Below are 27,006 nucleotides of genomic sequence, written 5' to 3' on the forward strand. Positions count from 1 at the left end.
ATTTACACTGCGTACGTAATGGAAAGGCCAGGCCATAACCGGCGTCACGGACGTTTTGATGGACGGTTGCCACTAAGGATGGTGACGCCCCCGAAACACCTCGCGATCGCCGCCGCGCTCCCCCCCCACCGCGACACCCTCTACCGGGCCGCGATCCCCGCGCCCGCGAACCTCCCCTTCCTCCCCCGCCTCCCGCTCGCCACCCTCCTCCTCCTCCGCCCCGCGCCCCTGCCCGCGGACCACCACCTCCGCGCATGGGCCCGCCAGCACGGCGTGCGCGTCGAGTGGGTGCGCGCAGACGAGATGGACGAGGAGAAGCTCGGCATGGGCAGGACAGAGGTCGCCCTCGCCCTCAAGGTGCGTCCCGCCGCCCGTGCATCGCTGACCGCTAGATCATCCTGGACCCGGCGCTGTACCCGCTGTGCATCGCCGACGTCGACGGCGTGTCGCATACAACGCTCGTGGTCGCGTGCCTCAGGAAGCTGCAGGGCTGGCATATGGACTCTATCGTCGACGAGATCAGCCGGTGCGTGTTGCCAGTGACGGCGCCAGTACTGACGGCGCTGCAGCTTTGCGCCAAACTACGAAGATCTGCCCCTCGTGGCATTCATAAGCTCCTTTTGCGCGCCGCCCTCGTCCTCGTCGGCGTCCGCGGGCGCGCCGTCCACCGCTGACCAATTCACGCTGCCGCCGCCGCCCTACCCCGCATGGCTCTGGCCCTGTCCCCCGTCCGCCCAGCCCCGCCCCAAACCGCGCGACCGGTCCTCCTCCACCCCGGCTGCCACACCCGTCTCCTTCAACCCGCTCCCCTTCCCTCACCCCCTTGTAGCCCGCAAGCACCCAACGATGCGGCTCGTCTTCCCGCCCTTGCCTCCCCAAGCCCAGACCCAGCTTCAGTCTCAACCGCCAGGACAGCAGCAGCAGCAGCAAACGCTCACAGCTCTTCCGCTCAACAGCCCGGGACCCATTGTGCCCGTTCTCCCGTCGCCCGCTCATTCTGACATCTCACGTATGCCGTCCCTTCGTCACCACCGCGAAAAATCAACAACCTCCTCGCCCACCCACACTCAAAGCCCCCCTCCACCACCGCCGCCCGCCACAAAAGACGACGCCCAGACGTCCATCTCACCAGGTCCCAACGCTGGAGCTGGCGTCGGACGCACCGATACCGTGTCAGACCGCACGGGATCACCGGAACAAGGTGTCCTGGGCGTGGCAGCGAACATTGTCAATGCAAGTCTCAATGGGATCGCCGGCGTCCTGTCAAGTGCGGGTGTGACACCACCCCAGGCAGAGGAACAGGCGAAGTCGGCAAAACAGGCGGCCGTGGAAACCCCGAAGGATGAGGAGCGAGATGAGGAGCGAGAGCGTGGTGATTTAGGAGCAGAAGGAAAAGCTGCGAATCAAACTATAACCACGTCGATGAACGCCTTTAACATGAATCGTGAACCGACGTTATCCTCGTCGGAAATGGCGGAATCATCTACCAGCGGTGTCACCGCTTCGGCCGACGACGTAGACGATCAAGACCATCTACGAGAATCAGAAGGCGAAGAGGATGAAGATGATTACGACGAGGAAGAAGAGGAAGAAGAGGAAGAGGAGGAGGATATACGAGCCACTTCTCAATATATAAGCGCTTTAGACCTTGCGGGCTTTTAGATGTCAAATGGTGTTGTATACAAATGCTATACTCGTTACCCCCGATACGTATCAATAATGATGAAACTGCATTTCAATTTCCCGGTATTTAAGAATATACAACCACCGTTTTTGCTCGCGCTCAGGCCTGGGCCGCAGCGAGCTCGTACATATAAGTTCCAAGAAGCTTGGTGCCCTGTAAACATATTCGCATGGTAAGCAAGCCACCGCCTTTAGATGCACAACCGACAAATACTCACTCGGATGTAGTTGTCAGTGTCAATCTTCTCGTTGGTGGAATGAGCTCCGTCATCACCCCTTCCGACAGGTAACAAAAGGACGTTGAGGTTGAGAATGTTGGCAAAGTCGAGGGTGACAGGGATAGAACCGCCTTCACGGGTGTAGTCGGGCACTTGGCCGTAAACAGACTCGGTAGCCTTGTGCGCCGCTCGATAAGAGTAGTGCTTTTTTTTGGGTCAGTCTTTATCATCCACTTGCATTGTTGCCAACCGTGCTCACATTGGGGTCAGCCTGAAAGAAAACGATTGTCAGCCTCTTTACATTCATCAACACTCGCCGGGGGCATAACTCACAATCCAAGGCTCACCACCGTGAGTGAGATACACCTCCATCTTGTTCTTGGAACCAAGTTTTTTGAATTCTTCCTCAACGTACTTGACGACGAGGTCAGTCACACTGGCAACAGTGAGGTTGGGTACAAGACGGATAGAGAATTTGCCTAGACACCCCCCACGTCAATATGATACAAGTGTAATGACAACAAGCGGAGGAAAAGGGTAAGAACGCACCCTTGACACAGCAGGGAATCACAGTCTTGGAACCGGGGGCGGCTATGACCATTTAGTCAAAAAAAAAAAAAGGTCACCAGCTAAAGCGCGCGAGTTACTTACAAAAGGCACCTTCAATACCGTGCAAAGACAATGAAGGGTTCCTCATCCTTCCCATGAGCTACAGCCCGTGAGCAAACAATGAACCAAAAAAAACCGCGTTTCAAGAGTCCAAGAAACCCACAGTCGTAACAGTGTCGTCGGAGATGGTGACCTCACCACCAACAGCGGCATGAATATCTTCCATCTGGAAGTGGATAGCCTCAAACTTGGCTCGCTCATCGTCGGTGACAGGCGCGATGAGGTCCTTGATACCGGTAACGAGGATCTGGCCGTCGGGAGTGACAAGCTTGGACACTATATATAACACTCGTCAGCTCTCTCTCTGTGTGTGTTTCCCAAATTGCTTACTGAGAGCGATAAGATCCGTCATCGGTTCGTGGACGGTACCGCCAAAGACACCAGAGTGAAGATCCCTGTCAGGCCCAGAAATCTTGATCTCGTAATAGTTGATACCTCTGAGACCATAAGTGAGACAGGGGGTCTTGGTGTCAAGCCAGTAATTGTCTATATTCGATTAGCGCGCGCTCGCAACAACGGATAAAAAGTAAAAACATATATATATACGTACCAGAAATACACATGCAGTCAACACCGGCGAAAAACTTGTCCTTTTCAGATTCAATAAACTTGTCCAGGTTGACAGAACCATTCTCCTCCATACCCTCAAAACAGACTTTGAGGTTGACAGGAAGCTCGATACCAAGCTTCTTGTGCGCCTCGAGGACGTTTAACCAGCCCATGACTGGACCCTTGTCATCGGTTGAGCCACGGCCGTAAAGTCGGCCACTGCCGTTGGGATCGGGGGTGAGCTCAAAGGGAGGGTAGAGCCAGCCGTCTTCGAGTAGAGCGGGTTGGACATCGTAGTGGCCATAGACGAGGAGGGTTTTCTAGTGTCACGTCAGTTGATAGTCAGCGACAAAGTCGTACAAAGGAAGGGTTTATACACCCGCTGTGCACTATCTATGCCCGGGGCAAAGAGGGGAGGGACATCAAGACATATGAGGGAGACCGTGCCACACACCTTCTTGGGGTCTTGGCCAATCTGGCCGATGATGACAGGAGGGAGATCAACTTCCTTGCCCTCAAGGGTGTGAGTGCCAATAGCCCGCTTCTCTGCCTTGACACCAAGAGAGGTGAGCTGCTCGAGGAGGAACTCGCCCATAGCCTCGACATCCTTGACGTAGCTGCCCACAGCTGTTAGCAATGTGCGTCGCGAGTACAAATACGTGTGTGTGTCAGTCCTCACCTGAGGTTTCCGGAGACACTGTTCACCTGATGTGAGCACGAGAGACTTGACACTTGACCGGGAACGTACGAGGGAATGGAGACGGCCTTTGAGAGCCTGTTGATGTAGTCGTCCTTGTGGTCGTCGACGTACTGGAGGAACTTGGGATCGGCCATTGCTGTGCTTGTGGGATTTCCTGGGAGAGTGGAAAGCGGAAAATATAAAGTAAAAAAAGGATAAGCGGCGGAGAATCAAGGATGGAATAGACGATCACCCATACGGTCACCTCGCGCATCCCATAATAATCAACGGAGCGACGCCCCACGCGGGTTTCGGTTACTCTCAGGGAAGTCATCTTCTGCACACCGCGTGGCCTCCACCGCCCCGTCGGCCATCCCCGACTTGGGTGACTGGACTCCATCCTGGCGACTGTCTTCCTCACTGACGAATCCCATCTCCCTTCGTTCCTTCTTCTTTCTCTTCCTTCCTTCCAAATCGTTGTGACCTCCCGCCAACCGACTCCAATGGCCAACCCTTTCTCACTCATTAACGCCCCACGGCCAGATGTAGGTGCTCTGCCAACCCAGCCTTTCGACTAACATACATCCTCGTCGTATGCGACTGGGTATAATAGGACGGCAGCCCACCGCGCCAATCAGGTTCATCCAAATTCGTCATCCTCGGGCCGAACATTGGACAGTACTTTGAAGTATCAAGCTCAGAAGGATCCAGCTGCAGTTCTTCGCCTTCCACTCCGTCGCATTCGCCTAACCGTCTCAATCATCAACACTCATTTGACACTTCTAAAAGCCGTTCACCCTCTCCGACTGAATGTGACGAGATTGACCGGGTAGAATATTCATCTCCAGCCATAGAAATGGAAGCATGCCAAATGTCGGGCTGGGACAGTAGTGTCTCCGAGTTGTCAGAGGGCGACTCGGAGACAGAGACTTCCGTGATTATTACCCCTGATAGAGATATTCGGGATGGTCAAAGTCAGCGCTTGGATATCCGGGATATCGTAAGGTGGAAATACGCTTTGATAAGCCTTGTTAAACATATGTTTCATAGGCCTTACTTCTCAAACAGACCTCCATCAAATCTGAACATCCGGCTTTGAGACCGAATCGCTTATTATCTTGCCGTACAACTTCGAGCCATACGGTGGTACCTCGTGACTTTAATCGTCGCTGTAGCGAATCTTGCTCTGTTACATCGGCCTCAAGCTCTAGTTTTCATGCCCCTCAGCCGGGAGAGTTGAACCAACATGGAGATACTGTGGCTTGTGAAGCTTGCGGTAGAGGCACGACAATCACTAACGCAAAAAAGATTATGCCTTGTCAAGTAAACCTCTTTTGTGCTTTGCTGTTTCCCATTGCTGATTATAATGGTGAAGGATGTCACGTGTGCCTCTTGCTTCTCATCTACCCTTGGTGCTGTTACAGTAACCCAAAGTCAAGCCAAATGTCCTGTATGTTTCTGCTTAATCGATACCTTTGAGGCTGTCACTTTGGAAGACATCGTGAAGCTCCAACACTGTTCGGAAAAGAGTCCCACGACCACGCTGCCCTCACCATTCGAGCATGGACTTGGAGTCGGACCCGTAGTAATGAGAATCGATAACGTGGCATGGGCAAGTTAAACATCAAAGATGTAATGAAAGCCAATAGCTAAAGATATCAGGACATCACTCCGGCCATTGTTGAGGCCTTCCTTCCGAGAAATTCGTTATCTCACAGTACCCTTCAACCAATCCATATTCTCCTTGACAGATTCGACGGGCGTACTAAGGACTACCTGGTACGCCCCCTTTTAAAGTCTGCTGCTGTGCTGAATACTCGCTTCGAAAACAGTATATCGAAGCCGCGACACCGCAAGCCGCACAAACTATACTCAAGACCTGTCAGAATACTTTCTTGTCCGGAGGAGCGCTCACTTCGGGAAGGAGACGGCCTGTTACTATCACTCCCGTATCGCATTCGGAGCTCATAGAAGAACTGCGTCCACATTCGGCTCAGGAACTCCATTCGCTACTCGCTCTTTGTCAAGCTGCTATAGACTCGAATTCTGGATCCAAACAAAGTACTTCAAAGTATATCAAGTCTCGCCATGGGCCATACTACGCCTTGATGTCAACAATGAGCAAAATGAATGGGGAGCAAAGTCCCTCTTACTGGGACATGTTCTGTAAGTGGAATTTGAGTATGGTCGTAGAGCTCTTGTGTTAACCAATGTGGCTGGTTTCACAAAGACGTCGCCTCTGGTAAGAAGGACTTTTTGGACTTTTCATCAGGTCCTTTATGGCATTCGCTGACCACTTGACCGCTGTTCATGATGGGGCTAACAGGAGCCATCTCCGCATTAAGTAAAGCAATAACTCGCCAGGCCTACTTTCGTTCCTCACAAGGCTCCCCTGCTCGCTCATATCCCACCGACGCCATAACTCTTGTCTCTGAGGAAGATCTGCTCGTACGCAATAAATTACTGATGTTGTTCGAGAAGTGTTTTGGTATGATGCCAAGAGCTAATTAACTCAGAGGATCACTATATCATCGGGGTGTACAGGAATTTGTACTTGCATCATAACTGTCGCTAATGTTGTTTAATCTGTTGGACTCTTCGTGTCTACTTCACTATCGGAACCTCCTTATCTCGTACCATATTTTTCTCCGTTCTACCGTATTCTTCACATGTATCTGCATATCAACGTAACATACAATTTCCAAGATACAACAGGAATTCAAACAAGAAAAATCAGATCCTCAACCCCGCACCAAACTTCTTTACACAGATAAGGTTTACCTCATCTCTCATTTGTCTCCATATTCTCCACCATTCCCTTCCAGCCTCACTCGCACCCTCGTTTAACCCTTCGTCCTGTGCCCACTTTTCTTTTATGATCATTCTCATCCATCGCAACACCTCGACGACTTTCTCAACTCCATCCCCAACCCTGCCCTCGCCATCATTCAAACATTTTTTGAGAAATGCAGCCACTTTAATAGCATCCTTATCTGCCGGCGGACTATCTTCTCTGGACTCGATCCATAATTCAATAGTCCTGAGCACATCGGGAAGCTCGGTCGAGTTCATGAGAGCGGGTTTGGGCGGCCTGATGATCTTGACACTCTGTCTCTGCTGCGGCGGGATTGACCGTGATGTGGAGCGGCCTCTGTACGCGCCGACACCTCCCAACTTGACAGGTGAGACACTGGTACTCGTCCCTCTTGATCTGGATCTATCCCCAGGTTGAAAGAGCGCTTGTCGGCGCCGGGCATTTTCTTCCTCTTGAACAATAACTTCCTTGCGCATGGCCTTCGGAAGGGCTAGCAAGACATCTGGATCAATTCCAAGTGAGCGAAGGTAGGCTAGAGTATACCCTGGAACAATTTGATCCTCGTCGAGTTCCGCTTTGTTGTCCGATCCCGTACCCTGCGGGGACGAAGTACTAGTGAGATCGACAATCGTTGACTTTTGGTGTCGAGTTTTGTCAAGTTCGACTTCGACGGTCTTCTCCCGAGCCTTTGACCAAGCACCGAATAACGGACCCTCGGCCACCATGCCTGCTTTCATCTGAACCTTTGTTTTAGGCCGTAACTGGCGTGTAATGTGGGCAGCCTCATTGGGGCCTCTGAGCTTAGAGATGGGTTTTTCGGGAGAAGTATCTGCTTGAGGAGAAGGCGGTCGAAGCGAGCGTGGGGACTCAGCTTTGAGAGGAGGGGTAGAAGAAGGAATGGAGATGATCTCCAGGGGCGGCGTTCGGGAAGGCTGCACAGCAACTGCTTTCGTGGCATTTGAATTGTTAAGTGCGTGGTCGCGGCAAACTTCAGAAGCGAGAGAAGGCGGTAAAGCTGCTAAAAATTCGGCATCCAAGCCATCTATTTCTGTATTCTGAGCTTGTGCTGGAAGCCGAGAGGGACCAGCTACAGGTTCTGTGTCATTCTTTGACTGCTTTGCGAAGTTGAGAGTCCTTTGTCCCGCTGGTCTATCAACTTGTCCTCTTTCTGTTCCTTCAGTATCAAGTTTTGTAACCTGTATACCCACTCCTCTTAATTCAACAGGGTCAATGCTCAAGGACCGCAGAAGTTTTACACCTTCTGTTCCCAAAACTTTCGGGTCATCCGTTGGTCCGCCGCCAGGAGCAGAAAGAGTAGAAGAGCGGTTATACGTTTCACACCATCCGTGCCCCAAAAACTAGGAGTTGCTTGTCAGCAGGCGCAACAACATTTCAAACCAGATGTACGCACTTTCGGTGGTTCTACAGGCGCATCTGGATGTCGCTTTAATAATTTAAGGGTGATCTGCCTGCCCTTGACTCCGACATTCTTCATGCGCTTGGACACTTCGGCTGCCAGATCGTGGACATATTGCTCAGCTTGTACTTGCGTTTGAAATCGTATTCCATACTATCATCCCGTCAGTCCTTACGCAAAGTCCAAGGGGGAAGGTGAAAGTCTCACATTCATTTCAGCACTAACGCTCTTCCTGACTTTATCCCCTTCTAGCTTCCTCGAGTCTATTCCCCTCAAGTAACCCCACAACATCTCACCAGTTTTCTCACCTAGAACACTCTTCCATCTTCCTTTACTTATATCCAATAGTTCGCCAGCCTTTGTTGTTTTAAATGCTGCTTCCACTTTGGATTTGGTAGAGTACCCAACAGAAGGGAAATCTTCAACTGAAAGGCGATGGACAAAGGAAGGTATGGCTTCTGAAATGAGATGGTAGACACCAGCAGGCTTCGCATGCCTTGTTGCCAACTTGGCAAGGAGAATATTATGGGCAATACCGATGCTCACTAAGTTCTGGCTTGAGCCACTTCCTAGTGCTGAGAACTTACGGGCTTACCTTCGCATCCGTCCGTGACTTCCCTAACATCATCTCTGATCTTTTCTGCCAGCTCTACAGCCGGGTCCCTTTCTTCTCCTTTCTTCCCAACAGCTGTCTCCTGTGGCAACGCCGCTCTTGCCGCCACATGGCTTGTTACATCAATAAGTGCTTCATCAACACTCACAGCCTGAAGTTCGTCGGCATAAGCCATCAAAACGGTGTAAAAGGCTAGTGAAAATCTTTTATATGTTTCAAATTCGTATCTGACAAGACGACAGGGTCAGTGGATGAAGAGGCTTTGGGAAAGAGCACTTACGGCATTGTTTTGAGGTCGGGTCCTACCAATTCCCTGGCCCTGCCCAAGCTCATTCCATTTCGAACCCCCTTCTCCCTCGCTTCATATGAACAGCTTGCAATTTCAGAAGTACTTCCCGCACCTCTTCCTGATGAGTGACACACCACTGTAGGCTTGCCTTTAAGGTGTGGGCGGGTCGCAAGACCACATGAGACAAAAAAGGCATCAAAGTCGACATGAAAGATGACACGGTTGGCGGAATCAGATGGTACTGCAGGAAGAGGAATCGACGGCAAAACGGATTTGGCGAGGGAATGGACGGCCTGACCGTGCTCTTCTCCCCCTTCAGCAAGCTCCTTCACCGCAGCTTTCGCCAAGGCTTCTTCAGATCTCTTTTGTGCATCTCTGACAAGCACCTTTAATTCAGCCTTCCAGGTGGATAGATGATGCAATCTGCTGTTTTGATAATAGCCATCAATGAACCCTCCAGCATTCCCCTGCTCGGCAGTATTTTGTGCTCGCCACGTATCCGACTGAAGGGCTTTTGCGGCGTGTTCATTGGACTCCTTTTTATAGTAATGCTCCCATGCTCCTTCAGGTTTTTGGATTTTTGGAGATACCGGTGCTGAAAAAGTGGGGGATGGTGGTGGTTGGCCAGGGGAGATAGGAATAGGTGCGTGACGTTGTTTGCGGGGGGTTAAGAGGCGCTGAAGCTGCATGGGAATGGGCTTGGTGGGTGTGACATTGATCTAGTCCTTTCATCAGTAGATGAATAAGAAGCGGCTCTAGGACGTGCTTACAACTTCTGATGGTGCGTTACGTGCTGTATCTTCATCCACAGGAGCAGCCAGTTTTTTATCTATGGGATCGTTACTTGATTCCTCTATTGGTTCCACGAAATCCTGTCTGGCTTTGGCTTTTTGGGCAAAGAAACTTTCTAAACCTTTTGCGCCCGCTTCTGACCCTTCACCATCAGGTTGCAGCCTCCATTTCCTCCAGTCCAATAGCTTGTCCTGCCGACAACTTTCAACCACCCATCCCTCTTTCACCACCTTGTGCCTTTTAAACTCTTCATGCTTCTTCAGGGTCAATACAGGTGCAATAATATAGTCGACCATTGTTTTGTTTCTCAAGACTGGGTAGACCGTCCCACCACGTTGAAGCAAGAGCTTTCGCAACTGCTCCATTGAAGGCTGGGTATTCCCGTTGATATAGAAGGACAATCCCGCGAATATTTGAGGAAGTGTTCCAGAAGCTACTGAGGCCGCAATGCTAGCATTCTGCGCTTGAACCTTGATCTCCTTTTTGCGCATGTAATCTCCTATATCCCCAAATCTATTGGGTGCATACTCGGGGTTCGCTAAATAAGCCTGTGGATCATCGGGGTCAATGTCCTGGGGATTAGGGAGAAATGTTAAGCCATGATCCGGTGACTTTGTGGAAGTGCGAGGGCGTTTGGGCAATGGCGAGTCATCCTGTACACGAGAAGAAACCTCTCCTGTATCGGCTTCGGCCGGCGAAGAGCGAGGATGCTTGTGGTCAACTGGGGGTATAGGGATGTTGGCAGCTTCTGCCCAGAAAGACGGAGATGAGATGGGGAAGGAAGAGGAAGGATCTGAATCCTTTCCGGCTGGTTTATTCTCTGGTGTAGGCATGAGCCATGTTGTGGAGATGATTTGGGAGATAACGATAAGATACGGGATGTGTTGTAGGAGGACCGTGACGATCGACGAGAAGTGTAATAATGCCCGTTTTAACGAATAGCAGCGTTTTCTTCCAGCATCATCATATTTAATAGTGACTGGAGTTGACTGGACTTTCGACCCCTGTTCGACCCCCTCCTCCTCCTCTTTGCTCCTTGCTTCGCTCTCAAGTTTCAAGACTGGTTTGAAGTTGTTCCCAAAAGTAGCTTTGAGTTTGAAGTTCCCAAGGAGGAGCCTTTGATGTGTCTAGGATAGTTGGATCTTGGATGTGCATGATCTCTCGCTATGATCCGACGTGCTTATTGTTCGCAGCATGCGGCACGAATAGGATACGTAGATACTACGTACCTTCGTTTAATTATTACTAATTTATTATGTCGGTCGTCGTATTTTATTCGCACATACACATTTTTGCACTGTACAGAAGATCATATTATCTCTACCAGGCTTCCGTCGGAACGGAATGGATTTTGGGACCGGAAATATATAACCCTCAAGACCCAAGAAGAACACGTCCGTGTCCTGTCATGCCTGGAAGGCGTCAAGCGAATAAAAATAAGAGATGGATAGAAGATTCTGCATGCGGTACCTGGCAATCGTGGGCGAGTCCGAAGAGCGATTCGGGCTTCGACCCAATCATCCGAATCCTCAATTTCCAGAGATTTTAACTTTATTAGATGATGGTGAATGGTGGATAGATTGCAACGATGCCGAATGCTAATAATCCGAGATCCAGGTCCCAAGACACATGCGTGGAAGTCGGGACTTGAGGAAGATGTGCAGTGATAATGTCTGGCATTGGCGATTGACAAATTGCCAAGAACGTCGGATGCGTAGCGACAGTGGCGAAGATCAGAAAGTCCGCATATGCATTTATCATGTAATCCGTCGTCGGTGCATCGTCATCTCGGCGGGTTTGATCAGGGTATGCGAGACGGGAAAACGGCAGAAAAAAAACAACGGAAAAACCAACTGTTAAAAAGATGCAAGGTACCGGCTGTGTACAATTATTTTTAATACATAGGTCCCGGAGAAAAAATTATAGTAAATAAATAAGTAATTTGAAATGTACTGTTAAATAAAATTAGGGGTGATTTCGGCAGCGTCGGTTCGAACAACAATCCTGACAACAATCCTTCTTCTTGATCCTCGATACAATCTACTCAATCATCGTAACCATGCGACATGCGACAAACTAACGATGATGGACGATACTCTCAGCATTCAATACCTCAGACACCCCCCAATTTATCAGTTGTGTTTAGTCTTTGGGCAGGAGAACTCCATCCCTCATCATCATCAACAGTTTCCAGTTTCAGCAAGGAGCCAAAAAAGCCGACGCATTGTGGTTTGCCTTTTTTCGTTGATGGCATACCGCAGGGTCGCATTTTTAATCTCTTGCCCACATGTCTCGCGAGCTTGTACTCAGTATTTGATATGGGTCAGGATCAAGCGAAGAAAACGAATAATAAGATAACTGGTTGTCACTAGTTAGTTGCTAAAATTAGAATTTGTGCCTGAGGATGAGCGTTAACCATATGAAGTGTTGGAGAAGAAATGAAGATTTCTTCCAGCAGTTTGTTAAAGATGAACAGAAGGACGACTTGTGCAGTATGTTGCTTCTACTACCGTTAACTGGGACTCCTTCTGGACGACAGTCATGGTGGAGAATCTGAACAACAGAACAGTCAATTGTTCAACTGCAACACTTCCTTCCTTCATAGTAACCCGCAGACGATACTAGTAGCTAATGCTATCCAATAGCCGGCAGATTGCATAGAGGTAAAATAGCACCATAGACACAGAAAGAATCTTCTCAACAGCGTTTAGACGACCGATTGTTTAGAAGAGGAGTAGTGATGGTTATTAGTGGTTAATGTGCAGTAAAAGCCAGAAGATTAGCGTCATCTTCCACGATCGCAATACACATATTCAGCAAACAACATAACGTAACATGGGTCATAATTGGACAAATAAGCGATGAGCAGGGCATGTGCAGTGTGGACATGACTACGGAGGCAGCAGTAAGACGGACGCAAAGAGACAAAAGCAGCAGTTTGCTTTTTCTTATTTCAGGAACAAAATACCGGATTTTCGACGTGCCTTAGATTGAGTTTGTGTTATCGTCTTTTGTCTTTTGTTCTCGGTTTCATTCTGTCTTTCCACCCTTCGGCTTCCTCCCATCTTGCTTCACTTCCGCCCTATGCTCCATATAATATCCCTTGCCCGTGCCTCGCATGCACTTTCCGTACGTTGTCGATCTCTCTTTATGCGCGTCACCTTACCTTAAACTCACTCGCCCTGGTAGCCGTGTTCTATTTGCTGTGGGCATAGCTTGTAGTATAAAAAGGCTATGGATCTGCCTTCCAACAGCTGAAACAAATGCTTCCGTGCACTGATACTTGTCCACACGGTCCAAGCGTATTTGCTTGCTGCTGTCACAGGAATAAAAGGCTGGAGGCTGACGGCTACCATCACCCCCATTAATTAATCATCCAGAAAACCATCTGCATACATCTTGATTTGATTTCTCGTCACCTTTACACCCAACCTTACCGACTTGCTCTACAATAGCATCCCGCATTCTACCGTCTTCAATCTTCACTCCTTTGCCCCTTCGCCTACGACGGCGAATCGCGAGCTCGTGACCCGTGAGTAGCGAGTACTTCACTTCTGGAAGTGACGGGCCCCCGCTCGACGTTCGACAGGTCCTTTGGCCGCGTCCTTCAACGGCTGAGTGTCGGTGCCGCATGGGGCCGCACACTGTGTATCTACATATATTTCATGCTGATTCTTGTCCCATCTCCCATTGCAGACCCCTTTTTTTCGTCGTCACTTCAACCATCTTTTTCCCATCGTCCACCTTATCTCATTCACCATGGGCTGCACTCAATCTACCGAAGACGCTGCGGCCAAAGCGAGTAAGTTGCGGACCATTGCGCCTCGCAATGTGTAACTGACGAAGAGCGAAGGGAGTGCCGAAATCGACGAGCAGCTGAAGAGAGACCGTGCTAATTTGAGAAATGAGATCAAGATGCTTTTGCTGGGCGCGGGTGAATCAGGAAAGTCAACAGTGCTCAAACAGATGCGTCTGATATATAACAAGTGAGTACTGTCAGTAGTCGATTCACAAAACTGTCACATCTGACGGGCACTTTCATAGACCGTATGATGCGGAAGAAAGGGACAGCTATCGTGAGATTGTCTACTCTAACACTGTCCAATCCATGCGAGTTCTTTTGGAAGGTGTGCAGTTTATGGACATCCCCATTGACACCTCAAACCAATCTCGATGGGAACTTATCATGGCTGCACCACCCCAAATAGAAGGAGATGTCTTCCCTCCCAAGTTGACGGACGCGGTAGCTGGATTATGGAAAGACTACGGCGTGCAGCAAGCGTTTTTTAGAAGGAATGAATTGCAGCTGAACGATTCTGCACCATAGTGAGTGGTAAAGTCTTACCCGTAACTCAGATGAATGCTAACGGTCATACAGCTACTTTGATGCTATTGCCAGGATCGCCCAACCAAACTACATGCCTACAGATCAGGACATATTAAGAGCCAGAGTCAAGACCATCGGAATCACGTTAGTATCAATAAATTACAAGGACGCATAGCAGACAGGAGCTGATTTATCTATGCGCAGCGAGACCCACTTCAAGATCGGAGAGCTAACGTATAAACTCTTCGATGTTGGTGGTCAACGGTCGGAACGACGAAAATGGCTGAATATCTTCGACTCTGTCACCGCGCTCGTTTTCTTGATCGCTATCAGCGAATGTGGGTATCTCCTGCGATGTATTTAGACTCATAATTGACTTTTCGACCTCACAGATGATCAAAAGCTATATGAAGACGAGACTGTCAATCGTATGCAAGAAGCCATGACACTCTTTGAATCCGTCGCCAACTCTCGATGGTTCACCAAGACTTCAATTATCCTCTTCCTTAATAAGATTGACATATTTCGTGAAAAGCTGCTTGTATCACCTTTATCAAATACTTTCCCCGACTTCAGAGGAGGTAATGACTACGATATGGCTTGCTCCTTCTTGCTTGAGAAGTTTGTGGGATTGAATAATAACCCTTCAAAGAGCATCTATGCTCATTACACAGATGCCACGGATACCAAGGCTCTGAAGTTCGTCATATCTGCTATCAAGTGAGTAATTAAATCCTCGTCTGTCGATCACCTACTGACCGATCTTCCAGCGACGTAATCATCCAGGTCAACCTTCGAGACTGTGGTCTCCTCTAATCCCGTCAATCTGCAAGCATCTTACCCTTACCTACTAGGGGCGCACCATTTCCCTTCCTGCTTGTACATATAGTTTTTTTATCATCTTTCTGTAGATTTAAACTTCCTATGTCAGATACTTCCGTATGCATTTCGCTTCTGCAGTTTTATCAACTCCTACTTCTTGAAAGAAGATACTTGACGGCTATTGCGGAGCTTGCTGTCGAGGAGATAAATAGCTTGGGAGTTGTTGAGTCTCAGTTGTTGAGGGTATGCATTGTCCATTACTGCACCAAACTCCGTTCAAATTCATATATATTCGTGTGGATAAGTTATATTGTCCACATTCTACAGTTCGTTTTATGTATATGCAGTATGCAGCTTTTAGGCCACTTGCGGCTCGTATAGAGCAGAAAAGGATGGTCAATGAAAAGAACAATGACGTCTTCGCATTCATGGCACCCATGGCCGGCAAGTCATTTATACCACTAGGTATTGATAATTAATACTGCTTCTTTTCGCAAATGCTGTGGCCTTCTAACTCTTTTCCTAGTGATTATCTACAATTGGTCTACCCGTAGTCCTCATCTACTAAAATCATGTCTGAAGCACCTTCTAAATGGGTCCCTCTGGAGGCTTCTCCGGATGTAAGTTCTATCCATTGCGTTCAAAGTTCGCCACGTTCCCTCGAACGCTTACCAGCGCTGTCGAATAGGTCTTTAACGCCGTACGTCACACCGCCATTACTGCCCAATTAGTGCGACGAGGATTACATTTACTGACACACTTCACACCTAGTGGTCTGAACCTCTTGGTCTTCCTCAATCCCTCGCATTCCAAGACCTATTCTCACTTGACCCTTCTTTTTTGTCCTTCATCCCAGCCCCTCATCGAGCGGTGTTACTCCTCTTCCCTTCAAAAGGAAAACTACAAGAAGAGAGAAGTAAGGAAGATCGAGACGATGGCAAGCAATTTAAGGGTGAAGGAATTTGGTGGATCAAACAAACTGTTGAGTACCTGTATCAATAATTGCCGGATGACTAACACGTGATGAAAGATTCCTAATGCCTGTGGTTCTATCGGTCTCCTTCACTCTCTACTAAACTTACCTGAGCGAGGTCCAGACGCTTTGAGCCCCGACTCAAAACTTGCTCAGTTCAAGGCAGAGTCTTTGCCTTTAACAGGTACGTTATTCCGTTATTCATTGTTCGTGCGAATTGGAAGGTATCTGACATATTTCCGTTTACACAGGTCTCGAAAGGGCAAAGCTTCTGGATGAAACCACCTTTTTCACTGAGGCTCACACAAGTGCCGCTTCAACAGGGCAGTCTGTCGTTCCCACTGACCTTGATGTTGACGAGCACTTCATTGCTTTTGTTGAAGGTGTCGACGAGAAAGGGTGGGCGCGCCTCATGTCATAGCGGCCTGTGTCCTCCACGACTAACTTTCATGAAATGATTAGGGAGAAACGTATTGTAGAACTTGATGGTGGCAGAAATGGGCCGCTTGACAGGGGAGCATCTAACAACTTTCTCGAGGTGAGCAATAACTGTGCTCGTTTTACTATTACACAACAGCTGATCAATAATCGTGTTGAAGGATGTCGCCAAGGTAGTTCAAGAGAAGTATTTCGAGAGAGCAGAGGGAGATGTCAACTTCAACATGATTGTACTGGCGGGTAAATCTGATGACTGAAAGAGTTGATTTTGTCCCGCGTATAATAATACAATATATGTAGCAAAATTGACCACTGAAATTGGAATTTCGCATATGTACAACTAGGGTTCACCGATATATCACAACGTTCACAAGCTAAAACGCATTTACGAGATATAAACCTTCCTGAGCCTTCCAAAAGCGCAACTCTCCCTTGTTCTAGGGCATGTAACGACATCAAAATTGTTCTTGGCCATTTCGGCTAGTGCCTAATAACTAAGTCAGCATACTTATAGCATATTTCGAAATTTACCTTTGAAGAATACACGTAGCCATTGGGGAAAGCCAAAGGCTCGTTCTCGCTGTCCATGACTTGGCCACTGATTCTACAGACGATCGTGGAATTCACATGATGGCTCATTGGAACCTCAGATGCCAGAACCCTCATGTTCTCATCGCATGTAGGACAGTCAATATTTCCAGTAACGGCTTCAGGATGAGCATGTAAGTCCGTTGTTGGCGATGAAGGAATCCCGCCAAGAGGTGCTGTCAGGTGAGTGGACGAAGCCGGCGAAAAAAGAGTGGTTTCAAGATTGTGCAACGGTGGGACAGCAGGAAGAAGAGGGACAACTGGATTTACCGACGTGTTGTCGCCACCTGTACTCTTATTGGGGCGGACGTTTTGTACACATGACGGTAGACGAAGAGAAGCAAGCCCTGCGGATAACGCAAGAGCTAAAAGAGATTGAGAAGGTTGCGCATATAAGTCGAGAAATGTCTCCCGGAATTGATCCCGCACAGCTTCCCAGCGAGATTGGTCGTATAATTTCTAATATGAATTAATGTCAGTTAGTGTTGTTGTTCCTAGAGGCTGCAAAGAAGAATCGATGTCTCACCCGATAAGGAGCCACTCCAGTTTTTTCACCAAAAGCCAGCAGACTCATTCCTTTTTGGAACTCCGACATGTGAGCGGATGCCCATCCCGACAAGTACTTCCGAGCATATGCGATAGCTGTAGTGATATCACGCTTTCTACAAAGCTCTATAAACTCTTGAAGACGGAGCGTGAACTCGAGATTGTTCTAAAACGTGCGTTAGTAGATTTGTCAGCATGGATTACCCAGTAGAAAAGGACTGAAACAAGTTTACCTTCGTCTTTTTTAGAGTGCCTCGATTCTCACCACACCATGCCAAACCTTCGGTACATGAGTGTTTTTCAACAAGGGCGTTCTCGATCTTGGCTAGTTCTGCAAAAAGTTTGATGTCCACCAGCTCCTATTTCAAAGTAAGACGGATAACATTCTATGGTCTAAAGATATACGTACCTCGATACCTTGACTGGTGGCTAAAGCGGTTGCGCTATTCAATCGTCCTTTTCTAATCAAATAATCAACAATGTACCTGTCCAGAGTACTCGAATCAGGCGTGGGTTCAGACTTGTCCGCTCTAGAAAGTTTCATCAGAGACAGACAAACTGACGATGATTGGAGAAGTCTTACTCGTTAGAGGGCAGTGGAGTAGCATCTTCCTCATCGATTTGCATGTCATTACTGGCCGCATCTGCTTTATCAGCTTTGGAAGCTGCAGCCCTGTTACTTTCTCCTTTGGGCTTTGTCTTTTTGGAAGGGGTTGTAGATCCTGGAAAATTCTGTTCCAGATAGTCCAGTCTTGCCCTAAGGGTATTGGGACGAGAAGCTGATGGCTGTAGGTCGTCTAGCTGTGGTGGGCAAACCGGAATGAGTTTTGTTCTGGCATTGATATGCTTGCAAACACAAACCTTTCGTTTCAATCCATTCGCTCTCTCTGTTACCTGATCAACTTTCTTCACAATCTCCATTCTTCCCTCATCGGTGATGGATCCTTTTTCCATAGATTTGAGGATCGCTTGAAGACCGCTCTAAGGGCCAAGTCAGTGTCGTTGACAAGCGCGGACCAAAGTAGTTTGCGTGCAACTGCTCACATTGATGGCATTAAAATCCTTCTCTACTTGCCTTTGGGCAGATCTATGGCTTCGTCTGAGGAGCTCATACGATGTCTAAAGATGCATCGGCAGAACTCGTGGTTAGAGGTGAATGCCGTGGCAAGCAGTGGAAGGAACCTGCTATATACGCACCCGTATCAGAGGTTCCTCAAGAAGAAGTGGATTAGCAGGGTATGCTGGGGCCATTTGTAAGCTATCGTTTCCAGGGGGCTTGTGTAGTTAAGGAAATCAGCTGTGGGTTCGTCGACGATGGAGTAGTCGCAAGAGGAGTGAGAGGTTGTCCGATCACAGCGAATGATGCCAACGCGGACAGTGTGCTAATCTCCGCCATTCTCGGCCTTGACCGAGCCCTCCACGGTAACAACCACCCGACGGAGGCAGGGGAATCATCATGTCTCACGCACGAAAAGCTCAAAGCACGCCTCTTCCGCTTGTATTTATTCTGACCTTCCACTCAAAACCATTTCGTCATGGTCCTGGTTCTCGTCATTGGAGATCTTCATATTCCCAACCTCGTCCACGATCTTCCTGCAAAGTTTAAGAAGTTACTGGTATGTCTTCCACCTCTCCAACATGTCATCCATGCTTTCTCACTGCATCACGCATCATGTTGATACATCCTCTGCAGGTCCCTGGAAAGATCGGTCAAATCATATGTACAGGAAATGTCTGCGATAAGGAGACCTATGACTATTTACGGACGACCGCCCCTGAAGTACACGTAGTGCGAGGAGAATTCGACGAGGTATGATGAATAGATATTGGTATTACCAGACTAGGAGAGTCCAAAGAGCTCATACAGGATATTCCTAGAACCCTCATTTCCCCCTATCTCTTATAATTCAGCATCAATCACTTCGCATAGGCGTAGTGCATGGACAACAGGTTGTGCCTGCTGGAGACCCCGATATGCTTGCTGCTTTGGCAAGGCAGATGGATGTTGACGTTTTGATCAGCGGAGGGACACACCGGTATGATTGTTGGATAGCTTTGATTTGTCCCGTACGGCTGATGACTGTAACTGTCCGGCTAGGTTTGAGTCATTCGAATTCGAAGGTCGTTTCTTCGTTAACCCTGGGTCGGCAACTGGGGCCTGGAGTAGTCTCTGGAATGGGTAAGGTGACATGCTTACCAGAGATGTTTATTCACACACGTATGCTTATAGCGAGGTTACACCATCATTCGCCTTGATGGACATTCAAGGGCCCGTCATCGTCACTTATGTATATCAACTTGTAGACGGAGAGGTATGTCTGCAGGTTCTTACGTTTCCTTCGAAGCTTACTAGCAATCCTTAGGTCAAGGTTGACAAAGTCGAATATCGAAAACCTGACCCTACATCAGAGATTCAATCTCAATCAACGCGATCAGAGGTTGCTGCAAGGTGGTAGATGATATACTTAGAAGCGAAGCCTTGTCATTCATAAGACGGCAGGCGCCTTACAACGTGCTAGCAGCAGCCTGTAAATGAAGCCAACAGTCAATTTTGGTCATGCGACTCTTACAATGTCTTTGAGCAAAAATTCGCTCTGGCTCAAGGCCGTCCGTTCAACTGCAAACGAATATTCTTGACCGTGACGGTAAAGTCAAGTTCATTTCAAGCACTCGAATCAAAGAAATGCAGGACGCCGAGGTGTATTAACCTCTTTTATCTAAAAAGCAAACCAAGTTGTAAAACAAAGATATGACTTCCTTTGAAGGACACGAAGCTAATCCTCATCAAATACTCTCACCTCATTGAAACGTCTTGTCAAATGGTTTCTTTCTTTTTCCATCTGATAACTTTTGTTCCCAACTGATGTTCGGTTACTGCCCTCGAACTATCTATTGATCTAAGTTAAATAGTTTCTCAATGCTCTAACTTCTCATTCCCCACCTCTCTCCTTGTGAATCCCGCCCCCTTATGTTATTGTGGTGCTTTTTGGCGTATCTTACCTTGCGTTTCATCAGCGCCCATAACTTACCGTGTCCCATATCGTTCTCCCATCTCTATTCGCTCCCAGTCGTGGATCCGCAAATGAAAATAATGTCATGCATAACAGCGCCGTCTGAGTCTTTTCAGTCCAAATTATTTAGGTTTAGCTCCTGCAGTAGGTCCATCTGAAGTACCCGAGAACCGCTGTAATGAATGATAATTGCAAGGCTTGCCCTCCGTTATCATGTCGCAGAGTTCCCTTCTAGCCGAGAGGCGTGCGCGGTTAGTGTGCTATGGGCAAGTAGCTTTGCTGATAAATAATGATTCAGTGGTTCGCGAGACACTTGGCGAGACAGCAAGAGCTCGTGGAAAAGCTCGGTGAGCTGCAAATTCTGGATCACTATTCGACACCCATTCGCGCGGTCAAAGAAGGATTCACCGTTGGTGATACTGAAGAAATCAATTGTGAAGTTATCGTTACGACGAAATTCATGGTTTATGAATTTCTATGAATTTCCCCATGTATCTTTCAAAAGCAAACATTTCACCAAATTATATCATACTTCGTCTTCCAGATTCTGCTTCCCCAAAAGAATCCGTCTGCCTGTACTCTTGGCTCCCCTTACATAGTTCCACCATCTTCACCTTCTTGTCTTGATTCAAGGATGGGACAATCATCACCACATACTGCTGAGCAGGGTTTTTCCTCCTCGAAGATAGCCGAAACAACATTGTTAGAAGAGAGTCCCTTCGGGAACAGTGTATTCAGGACTTCATTAGGTTAGCCCCCTCAAAGTTTGACTCAGCAACTTGCAATCTCATGCGTTGTTCCTCTTGTCTTCTGGCGACGATCTGCCCTGGCAAATACAGGAAATCCCAGTCGCTTACTCTGCGTGACGGCTGCCACAAACGATGATGCTTTGCGTTCAAGACAGAGACTCCGTCCTAAAAGATAAGACCTTCGCAACAACAAAAAAGGCGAAGCTGGCGAGGGAAAACAACGTTCTTCGTTTTTAATAAGCTCAGATTGGAATGATACCTCATCTCTGCTGGAAGCATGATGATGGGCTTACGTAGCTGAAGGGTATGTATCGGAAGACGATGATTCTACCGAGTAGCTAGCTACACTGATAGGTCGTTAGACGGACAGTTAGTGGTGTACGTGTACAACTCAGGTCTCAAATCGAGTTGTGTTTATGCGTATCAAATATAGGCTTTATGAACGTAACTAACGAACAGTTATTTATGTACCTATCTTCCTTTGCGCTGTTAAGCACACCTATCAGGGAAGGGGTAACGTAGTTACTGCCACAAGCTCTGGATGTTCTTTCTTTGTCCATCTTGCTTCGTCCGTTGTAGTCGTAATAGTCATGGGAAAACCAACTTCTATATAAACATCCCTTCTAAGTTAGCTCAAATTGCACTACGTACAACGCGTTCGACGCGTTATGCGTTAAAGGCTACTCCGGCGGGCCTGAGGAGGGGGGCCGGCGGCCGATCAGGGATGACGTATCCATGTGTTGAACGTTATTACGTATCGATATTTCACACGCAGTCATCAGGCGGACAGCAGCGTTTTTATTATATTATTGCGTTGATGCATACACTGGCTTGTTGGATCCGCGATGTCCGGGCATGTTTTTAACACGGAGATTTTATACCATGAATGCTAATAAGTAATAATTGTCCGAAAAAGCCCCTCTTGTTGTATTTGTAGCTGCCCGCAAACATCTAGTTAAACCCCGCTCTGCCGTCCGCAGGCCTCCCAGTAGCGGCGCCAATGCCGGACCAACAAACGAGCGGGAACTACTTTTGGCGCCTGCCGCCCATGCGTCCCTTTTTCGGTAGTGACAGTCGTGATGATGAAATGATGATGTGAGATGCGTGATAAAATCATTGGCTCGGGCGGCCGTGCCTTATCCGGCAGAGAACTTATAAGTATAGGCTTTAAACGGTATTGCGCGCGGCAAAATGATGGAGCGAGAAGAACCGCGAAAACTCTTCAGGCCTGCTACTAGCGAAGCAGCCAACAACAAGCTGCCATGCAAACACAACCACCTGAAGCAACTTCATTCCTACAGGCGTTTGTTTGTGCTTCGTTGACCGCGCCGTGCTGGTGGGCGATTACTCGGAATTCCTACTTCATAAAGGCAGTTCTAGCCTTTAAGTCGTACATATTAATATCGGTTGATGGAGCTCCTCTTTTCAGAATTGCATCATACTGTCGATATTCTAGTGGCACGCGTGTAGCCCACTACTCCATAATAATAAGGGTCATGAAGACGTGTCATAGTCCTCCTAAACTAGATGAAAGGTGATAGCGCGTGCGTCGCGCTGGTGTATAATGTAGTAGTGACCAATGGTTCCTTTCATTCGCAACATCTTTTAGCACTCTTTGAGAAATGGACGGATATTGGATCTTGAAGACTGAGAGCTCAATAGATCATGCAAGGAGGCCAAACTTCATCCTGAATACCGTCGTCGTATCATTTTAGCATTTGTAAGTATTCTAATGCTGATGCAGTATCGTAGTCTTTAATAGTCATTATGATTATCAATACACTGGATTCGGAACGATTGATGGCGAGGTCCTTGGTCGTATCTTGTCCCATGTGATAGATTTCAGAAACGTGTAAGAAGATATGCAGTTAAACCAATTGAAGTAGTATACATCATGATCATTAGATATCGATAAACCCAAACTGATGAGAGTAATGTCTGTACAACATGAGAAAATGCCAGGGTATACAGTATGTACAAGATACACTATGAGATCCTCCTCTATGCAATGATAACCGTCCATCCTTTTACCAAACAGCCACACTGTCATCACCGCGCCTCACAACACTGACGCCTCGTGTGCGAGCAGTCGCCTCGAAAGCTTTGGTCATGTCAAATGATTTGGTAGAAGAGATAGACCGTGTAGTGGCCATCACTGTGATGGGAGAGGGGGTCTTGCAATCATCAGATGCTGGTGACGATTGTAGAGATGAATTGGCTGAACTTAAACGGGGTGGTTGAGGTGAGAGATGGGCATGGTGGGGAGAAAGCGGAGGTGATAGAAATGCGGGGGCCATCGGTGGAACATGCGAATAGCAGCGAGTTTTGTACGGTGACGGGACTGGTCGAATTGGTCTTGAAGACACTTGCGGATCAGGGGTGGTCTCGGGAGTAGGATATGAATTGCAAGGGCTGTCTGTCAAGACGATGTCTGACCTGCTTGAAGAGCTTGAGCTAGCCCTTGCCACCGCCCTCGGCCCGTGCAGCGCCCTCAGATCCATCTCAAACTCGAGCATCTCCCTCTCTCCAAAGTTGAGATTCCATTCCAGATACCCGCACATTTCTCTCTCCATCTGGTTTATTTCCTTTAGGGCAAACATCTTCTGAGCAACGATGCCCCATGACTGGTTGGAATAAGTATCATCACAGATGACTTTAGAGGCGATCATGAAAGCAGAGATGAAAAGTCGGTGTCCTGATGATCCACGAGCGGCAGGATATCGCCTCTTTAGGCGCTGAAGCAGAAGAAGAGCCGCAAATGTGACAACCGATGGGAGACGGGTTCGATGTAAGGCATAAGCTACGAAGTGAGCCAGGGTGGGTGTGGGAGCACCGGGGGTAGATGGCGCAGGAATATTGGGACATTGAAAAAGATGGGTGATCTAGGTCAAGTCGTAAGCTCATCTGTCAAGCAAATTGCCACCTGACAAAAACTCACGAATCGAGCGGCCAGAACGGCAGTTTCCTCATGACCATAATAAGGATCTTGTGATGAACGAGTAGGTGGTCTTGACGAAGATGCTGAAGCACTGGCAGAAGCTTTGACAGCTTTGCGAGAGGAGACAGGAGACGCTGAGTTGTGGCGGTACGCTGGAATGGCAGAAGCGGACATGGTGGTGTATATCTGCCGAGCAGGCTTGCTGGGAACGGAGGGATAGCGAGATGTATGAATTCGCTGAATATCGTCGTCGTTGGGACGGGGAAGTTGTGGTTCACGTGACAATTGCTAGGTGAGAATGAAGAGTCAGCACTTTACTCATCAAACGGATCTGTTATATATTGCCAACGGACAGAAATGAGACGAGACATGCTTGACCGATGATTCGGCAAAAAAGGGTACGATAAATGTAGACTCGGGCAAAGTCTAAGACTTGTCCTAAAGAGCAGAATGATAAAGACCTGAGAATACTGTGGATGTTGTGATTGAATCGGAATGAAAAGACGAAAAGGGGTGAGAGGATAGTGACACGACGCGGGCCGTGACCGCAATACGGTGCTTTGATACTCGGCGTAACAATAGCGCAAGAACCGAAGCAATGGAATCAAAGGCACCGCGCCCCAACAGCCTGAAACCGGAAATGGGCAAGTCGCGAAAGGGGGAGGGATTTGCACACCACTGACACAACAAAACGAAGCCCATCACGGCACTGGCACTACTTTCGCGAAGCAAAGGAGGGATCCCGTCCACATAGTAACAGTCCGTTATGACGTTGGCGTCGTGTGCGCTTTCCGGCATTCATTACTCCACACAACTTGGTGCGATTCTGGAAACTGGTGTATGCTTTTTACCAGTAGATTGCGCACGACGATCTCGTACCTCCAACAGCCACCGATACTGGCGTTCATGCTGGTTTGTATCTGGGCGATCGTTTCACGCGGCACGAAAATAGGAAATGAAAAAAAAAAAACGACGCCGCCGGAAGCATTCCATCTTGAGACCGCATGAGAACAGAGCGAAAGGACGCATACAAATCGGTCCGACGACGGATCAATAAAAAAGAAGGGCCGTTCTAAAGCCCCTGACCGATACGAGTATCCATGAAGTGGTGGAATTTGGTACACCAAAAGCAAAGTAGAATAAAGAAAGCAAGATGTAAAATAATACTCCAGCTCTCAGAGACTGGGAAACGCGGGACCATCTGGCTCCACTAACTTCACGACAAGCGCACGGCTCGAAAACAACGACAGACCGACACTGGTGTGGAATAAGAAACTTTGCTCACCTGTTGGACCGTTTGCCACTAAATCTCCATGCAGATGTAATCCGTGAAATTGAGATTAGCTTGGAATGAAAGCTGCTTGTTGCTGATTGAGTCGAGCTCGATTATAATAGGTGGCGTGGTTTGTTGAATATCGAGATGCCGTTGGCACAGTTCTATGCAGGTAGAATGGGAAATTGATGTGAATCTTTTATACACTTGCGAAAGCAAGAAGGCGACAAAGTGGGTAAAGACGAGCAGACGTGAACAGGTCAGCGAGTCAATAAAAGCCATTGTCTTTTAAACGATGGCATGGTCTCATTTCTATACTGGATTATTGAGTTGTCGTTTTCCTACTTACACCCACTTCGGCTACGGGGTCCGAATCCCATTTCGGGTGTACCGGATGTGAAGCGTAAACTGGTGGCTCGGCGAATCGGCGGACGAAGAGGGGGGTTTGACTTTTGTCGGCGTTCTGATTTACAGTGGAGTGGTATTCCGCGGTTTTTGTGGGACTGTGCTTATTTATAAATTTTTCCGTAAAAATGTCCGGTATTTCCATATGATTTTAGGTATGTTGTCCGGACTTTGAAGGCACGACAGGGCCCTCCCCTTTCCTTTTCCCCACATCCCTTAAAAAAAAAACACCCCAATTCCCCATTATTATTTACATTTTTTCCGTGCATCATCCCTGCTCCACGCACGACGCACCAAGCTCGCGCTCCACGCTCCACGCTCCACGATCCTTCCCCCCATCAGCCCAAACTAAGGATTTATTTAATTTTGAAGCCTTTATTAATTGCACAGTGGAGAGTACGGCGTGCATGTTATCGGGTTTCTGATGTTAGGCTCAGTCGCTATGTTAACGGAAGGGAGAGGATGTTAGTGAAGGGGGGAGGAGCAAAGACGTAAAAAGATCAGAAAAGAATAACGAATGGTTGCATGGAGTATGAGTATGGAGGCATAAAGTAAGAGGATAACGAATAAACGTTTGAGGATACGACGTGGTACGTGCGAATCATCCGTGTTCCCCAAACATAATAAAATGCAGTATTGCAGGATGTTAGAATTTAATTACCGACATGGTTAAGAATTGAGAAGCGAGGCCGGGAAGAAAGGCTTGGAAATCAGACAGAGACCAGGAAAGAAAACAGATACTTTTCCGGGATCGCAGGAATCCTCTAATAATCATCGATTTTCTTTCGGCTTTTGTCTGTTGTCCGGATACGATGCCGCCGCTCGCCCCGGGTTATCCGAAACCGGAGGGCGGATAAATCTCCTTGTGCTTTTTGTTTTATGTGTTATGTAATGTTTGAACCGATAACAGATCTGGGAACTAAAATCTGGGCGATCTTCGATCGATGCAACTTCCCAAGTTCAACCTCAAGCCTTCCTTGGAGGATGTTGGGTCGATGACAACGTGCAACGGCAGTAAGCGTATTACTACCGGATGTAGTCGCTTTGCGCAGGAGGGAAGTGGGATGAATACATACTTACACACTGTATTACTGCTTGTATCAGGTGTGACAGAAGGTCTTCTGAGATATGCCGTTCCTTCCGGTCCAAGAAGCACCAAGCAATCTCGGTATGCGGCGATTACTGTTTTTTTCATAGTTCTTACTCGATCTA

The 27,006-nt window shown here is 48.0% G+C and overlaps 9 protein-coding genes across 9 annotated transcripts; 5 read left to right on the forward strand and 4 right to left on the reverse strand.

Annotated features, from left to right (window-relative positions):
- Positions 1 to 78: 78 nt before the first annotated feature.
- Positions 79 to 1,662, forward strand: CNBA1570 (hypothetical protein; the record flags this gene model as incomplete). The annotated part of the gene is made up of 3 exons (XM_773064.1): positions 79 to 357; positions 393 to 526; positions 570 to 1,662. The coding sequence occupies 3 exons, from the start codon at positions 79 to 81 to the stop codon at positions 1,660 to 1,662; spliced, it is 1,506 nt and encodes a 501-aa protein (XP_778157.1).
- A 121-nt stretch (positions 1,663 to 1,783) lies between these two features.
- On the reverse strand, positions 1,784 to 3,953 carry CNBA1580 (hypothetical protein; the record flags this gene model as incomplete). The annotated part of the gene is made up of 12 exons (XM_773065.1): positions 1,784 to 1,837; positions 1,902 to 2,105; positions 2,161 to 2,172; positions 2,235 to 2,380; positions 2,451 to 2,492; positions 2,553 to 2,610; positions 2,674 to 2,846; positions 2,901 to 3,056; positions 3,121 to 3,439; positions 3,574 to 3,736; positions 3,799 to 3,816; positions 3,868 to 3,953. The coding sequence occupies 12 exons, from the start codon at positions 3,951 to 3,953 to the stop codon at positions 1,784 to 1,786; spliced, it is 1,431 nt and encodes a 476-aa protein (XP_778158.1).
- A 348-nt stretch (positions 3,954 to 4,301) lies between these two features.
- CNBA1590 (hypothetical protein) lies at positions 4,302 to 6,099 on the forward strand (the record flags this gene model as incomplete). The annotated part of the gene is made up of 7 exons (XM_773066.1): positions 4,302 to 4,343; positions 4,412 to 4,839; positions 4,899 to 5,252; positions 5,327 to 5,380; positions 5,454 to 5,577; positions 5,631 to 5,964; positions 6,029 to 6,099. The coding sequence occupies 7 exons, from the start codon at positions 4,302 to 4,304 to the stop codon at positions 6,097 to 6,099; spliced, it is 1,407 nt and encodes a 468-aa protein (XP_778159.1).
- Positions 6,100 to 6,531: 432 nt separating this feature from the next.
- Positions 6,532 to 10,557, reverse strand: CNBA1600 (hypothetical protein; the record flags this gene model as incomplete). Its single annotated transcript, XM_773067.1, has 6 exons — positions 6,532 to 7,971; positions 8,025 to 8,183; positions 8,238 to 8,575; positions 8,626 to 8,846; positions 8,924 to 9,651; positions 9,703 to 10,557. The coding sequence occupies 6 exons, from the start codon at positions 10,555 to 10,557 to the stop codon at positions 6,532 to 6,534; spliced, it is 3,741 nt and encodes a 1,246-aa protein (XP_778160.1).
- Positions 10,558 to 13,483: 2,926 nt separating this feature from the next.
- On the forward strand, positions 13,484 to 14,867 carry CNBA1610 (hypothetical protein; the record flags this gene model as incomplete). The annotated part of the gene is made up of 7 exons (XM_773068.1): positions 13,484 to 13,526; positions 13,578 to 13,710; positions 13,769 to 14,050; positions 14,103 to 14,195; positions 14,256 to 14,389; positions 14,444 to 14,771; positions 14,822 to 14,867. 7 exons carry the CDS (start codon positions 13,484 to 13,486, stop codon positions 14,865 to 14,867), a joined length of 1,059 nt encoding a protein of 352 aa, XP_778161.1.
- Positions 14,868 to 15,445: 578 nt separating this feature from the next.
- Positions 15,446 to 16,541, forward strand: CNBA1620 (hypothetical protein; the record flags this gene model as incomplete). The annotated part of the gene is made up of 7 exons (XM_773069.1): positions 15,446 to 15,493; positions 15,562 to 15,573; positions 15,645 to 15,854; positions 15,904 to 16,030; positions 16,098 to 16,245; positions 16,309 to 16,384; positions 16,446 to 16,541. 7 exons carry the CDS (start codon positions 15,446 to 15,448, stop codon positions 16,539 to 16,541), a joined length of 717 nt encoding a protein of 238 aa, XP_778162.1.
- Positions 16,542 to 16,669: 128 nt separating this feature from the next.
- CNBA1630 (hypothetical protein) lies at positions 16,670 to 18,669 on the reverse strand (the record flags this gene model as incomplete). The annotated part of the gene is made up of 9 exons (XM_773070.1): positions 16,670 to 16,771; positions 16,816 to 17,331; positions 17,399 to 17,584; positions 17,652 to 17,777; positions 17,828 to 17,948; positions 18,002 to 18,219; positions 18,280 to 18,399; positions 18,463 to 18,537; positions 18,616 to 18,669. 9 exons carry the CDS (start codon positions 18,667 to 18,669, stop codon positions 16,670 to 16,672), a joined length of 1,518 nt encoding a protein of 505 aa, XP_778163.1.
- A 284-nt stretch (positions 18,670 to 18,953) lies between these two features.
- On the forward strand, positions 18,954 to 19,874 carry CNBA1640 (hypothetical protein; the record flags this gene model as incomplete). The annotated part of the gene is made up of 6 exons (XM_773071.1): positions 18,954 to 19,034; positions 19,112 to 19,228; positions 19,297 to 19,454; positions 19,517 to 19,597; positions 19,649 to 19,730; positions 19,782 to 19,874. The coding sequence occupies 6 exons, from the start codon at positions 18,954 to 18,956 to the stop codon at positions 19,872 to 19,874; spliced, it is 612 nt and encodes a 203-aa protein (XP_778164.1).
- Positions 19,875 to 23,205: 3,331 nt separating this feature from the next.
- On the reverse strand, positions 23,206 to 24,290 carry CNBA1650 (hypothetical protein; the record flags this gene model as incomplete). The annotated part of the gene is made up of 2 exons (XM_773072.1): positions 23,206 to 24,060; positions 24,117 to 24,290. 2 exons carry the CDS (start codon positions 24,288 to 24,290, stop codon positions 23,206 to 23,208), a joined length of 1,029 nt encoding a protein of 342 aa, XP_778165.1.
- Positions 24,291 to 27,006: the final 2,716 nt, after the last annotated feature.

The sequence above is a fragment of the Cryptococcus neoformans genome, chromosome 1 (assembly GCF_000149385.1).
Source record: "Cryptococcus neoformans var. neoformans B-3501A chromosome 1, whole genome shotgun sequence".
Classification (NCBI taxonomy): domain Eukaryota; kingdom Fungi; phylum Basidiomycota; class Tremellomycetes; order Tremellales; family Cryptococcaceae; genus Cryptococcus; species Cryptococcus deneoformans.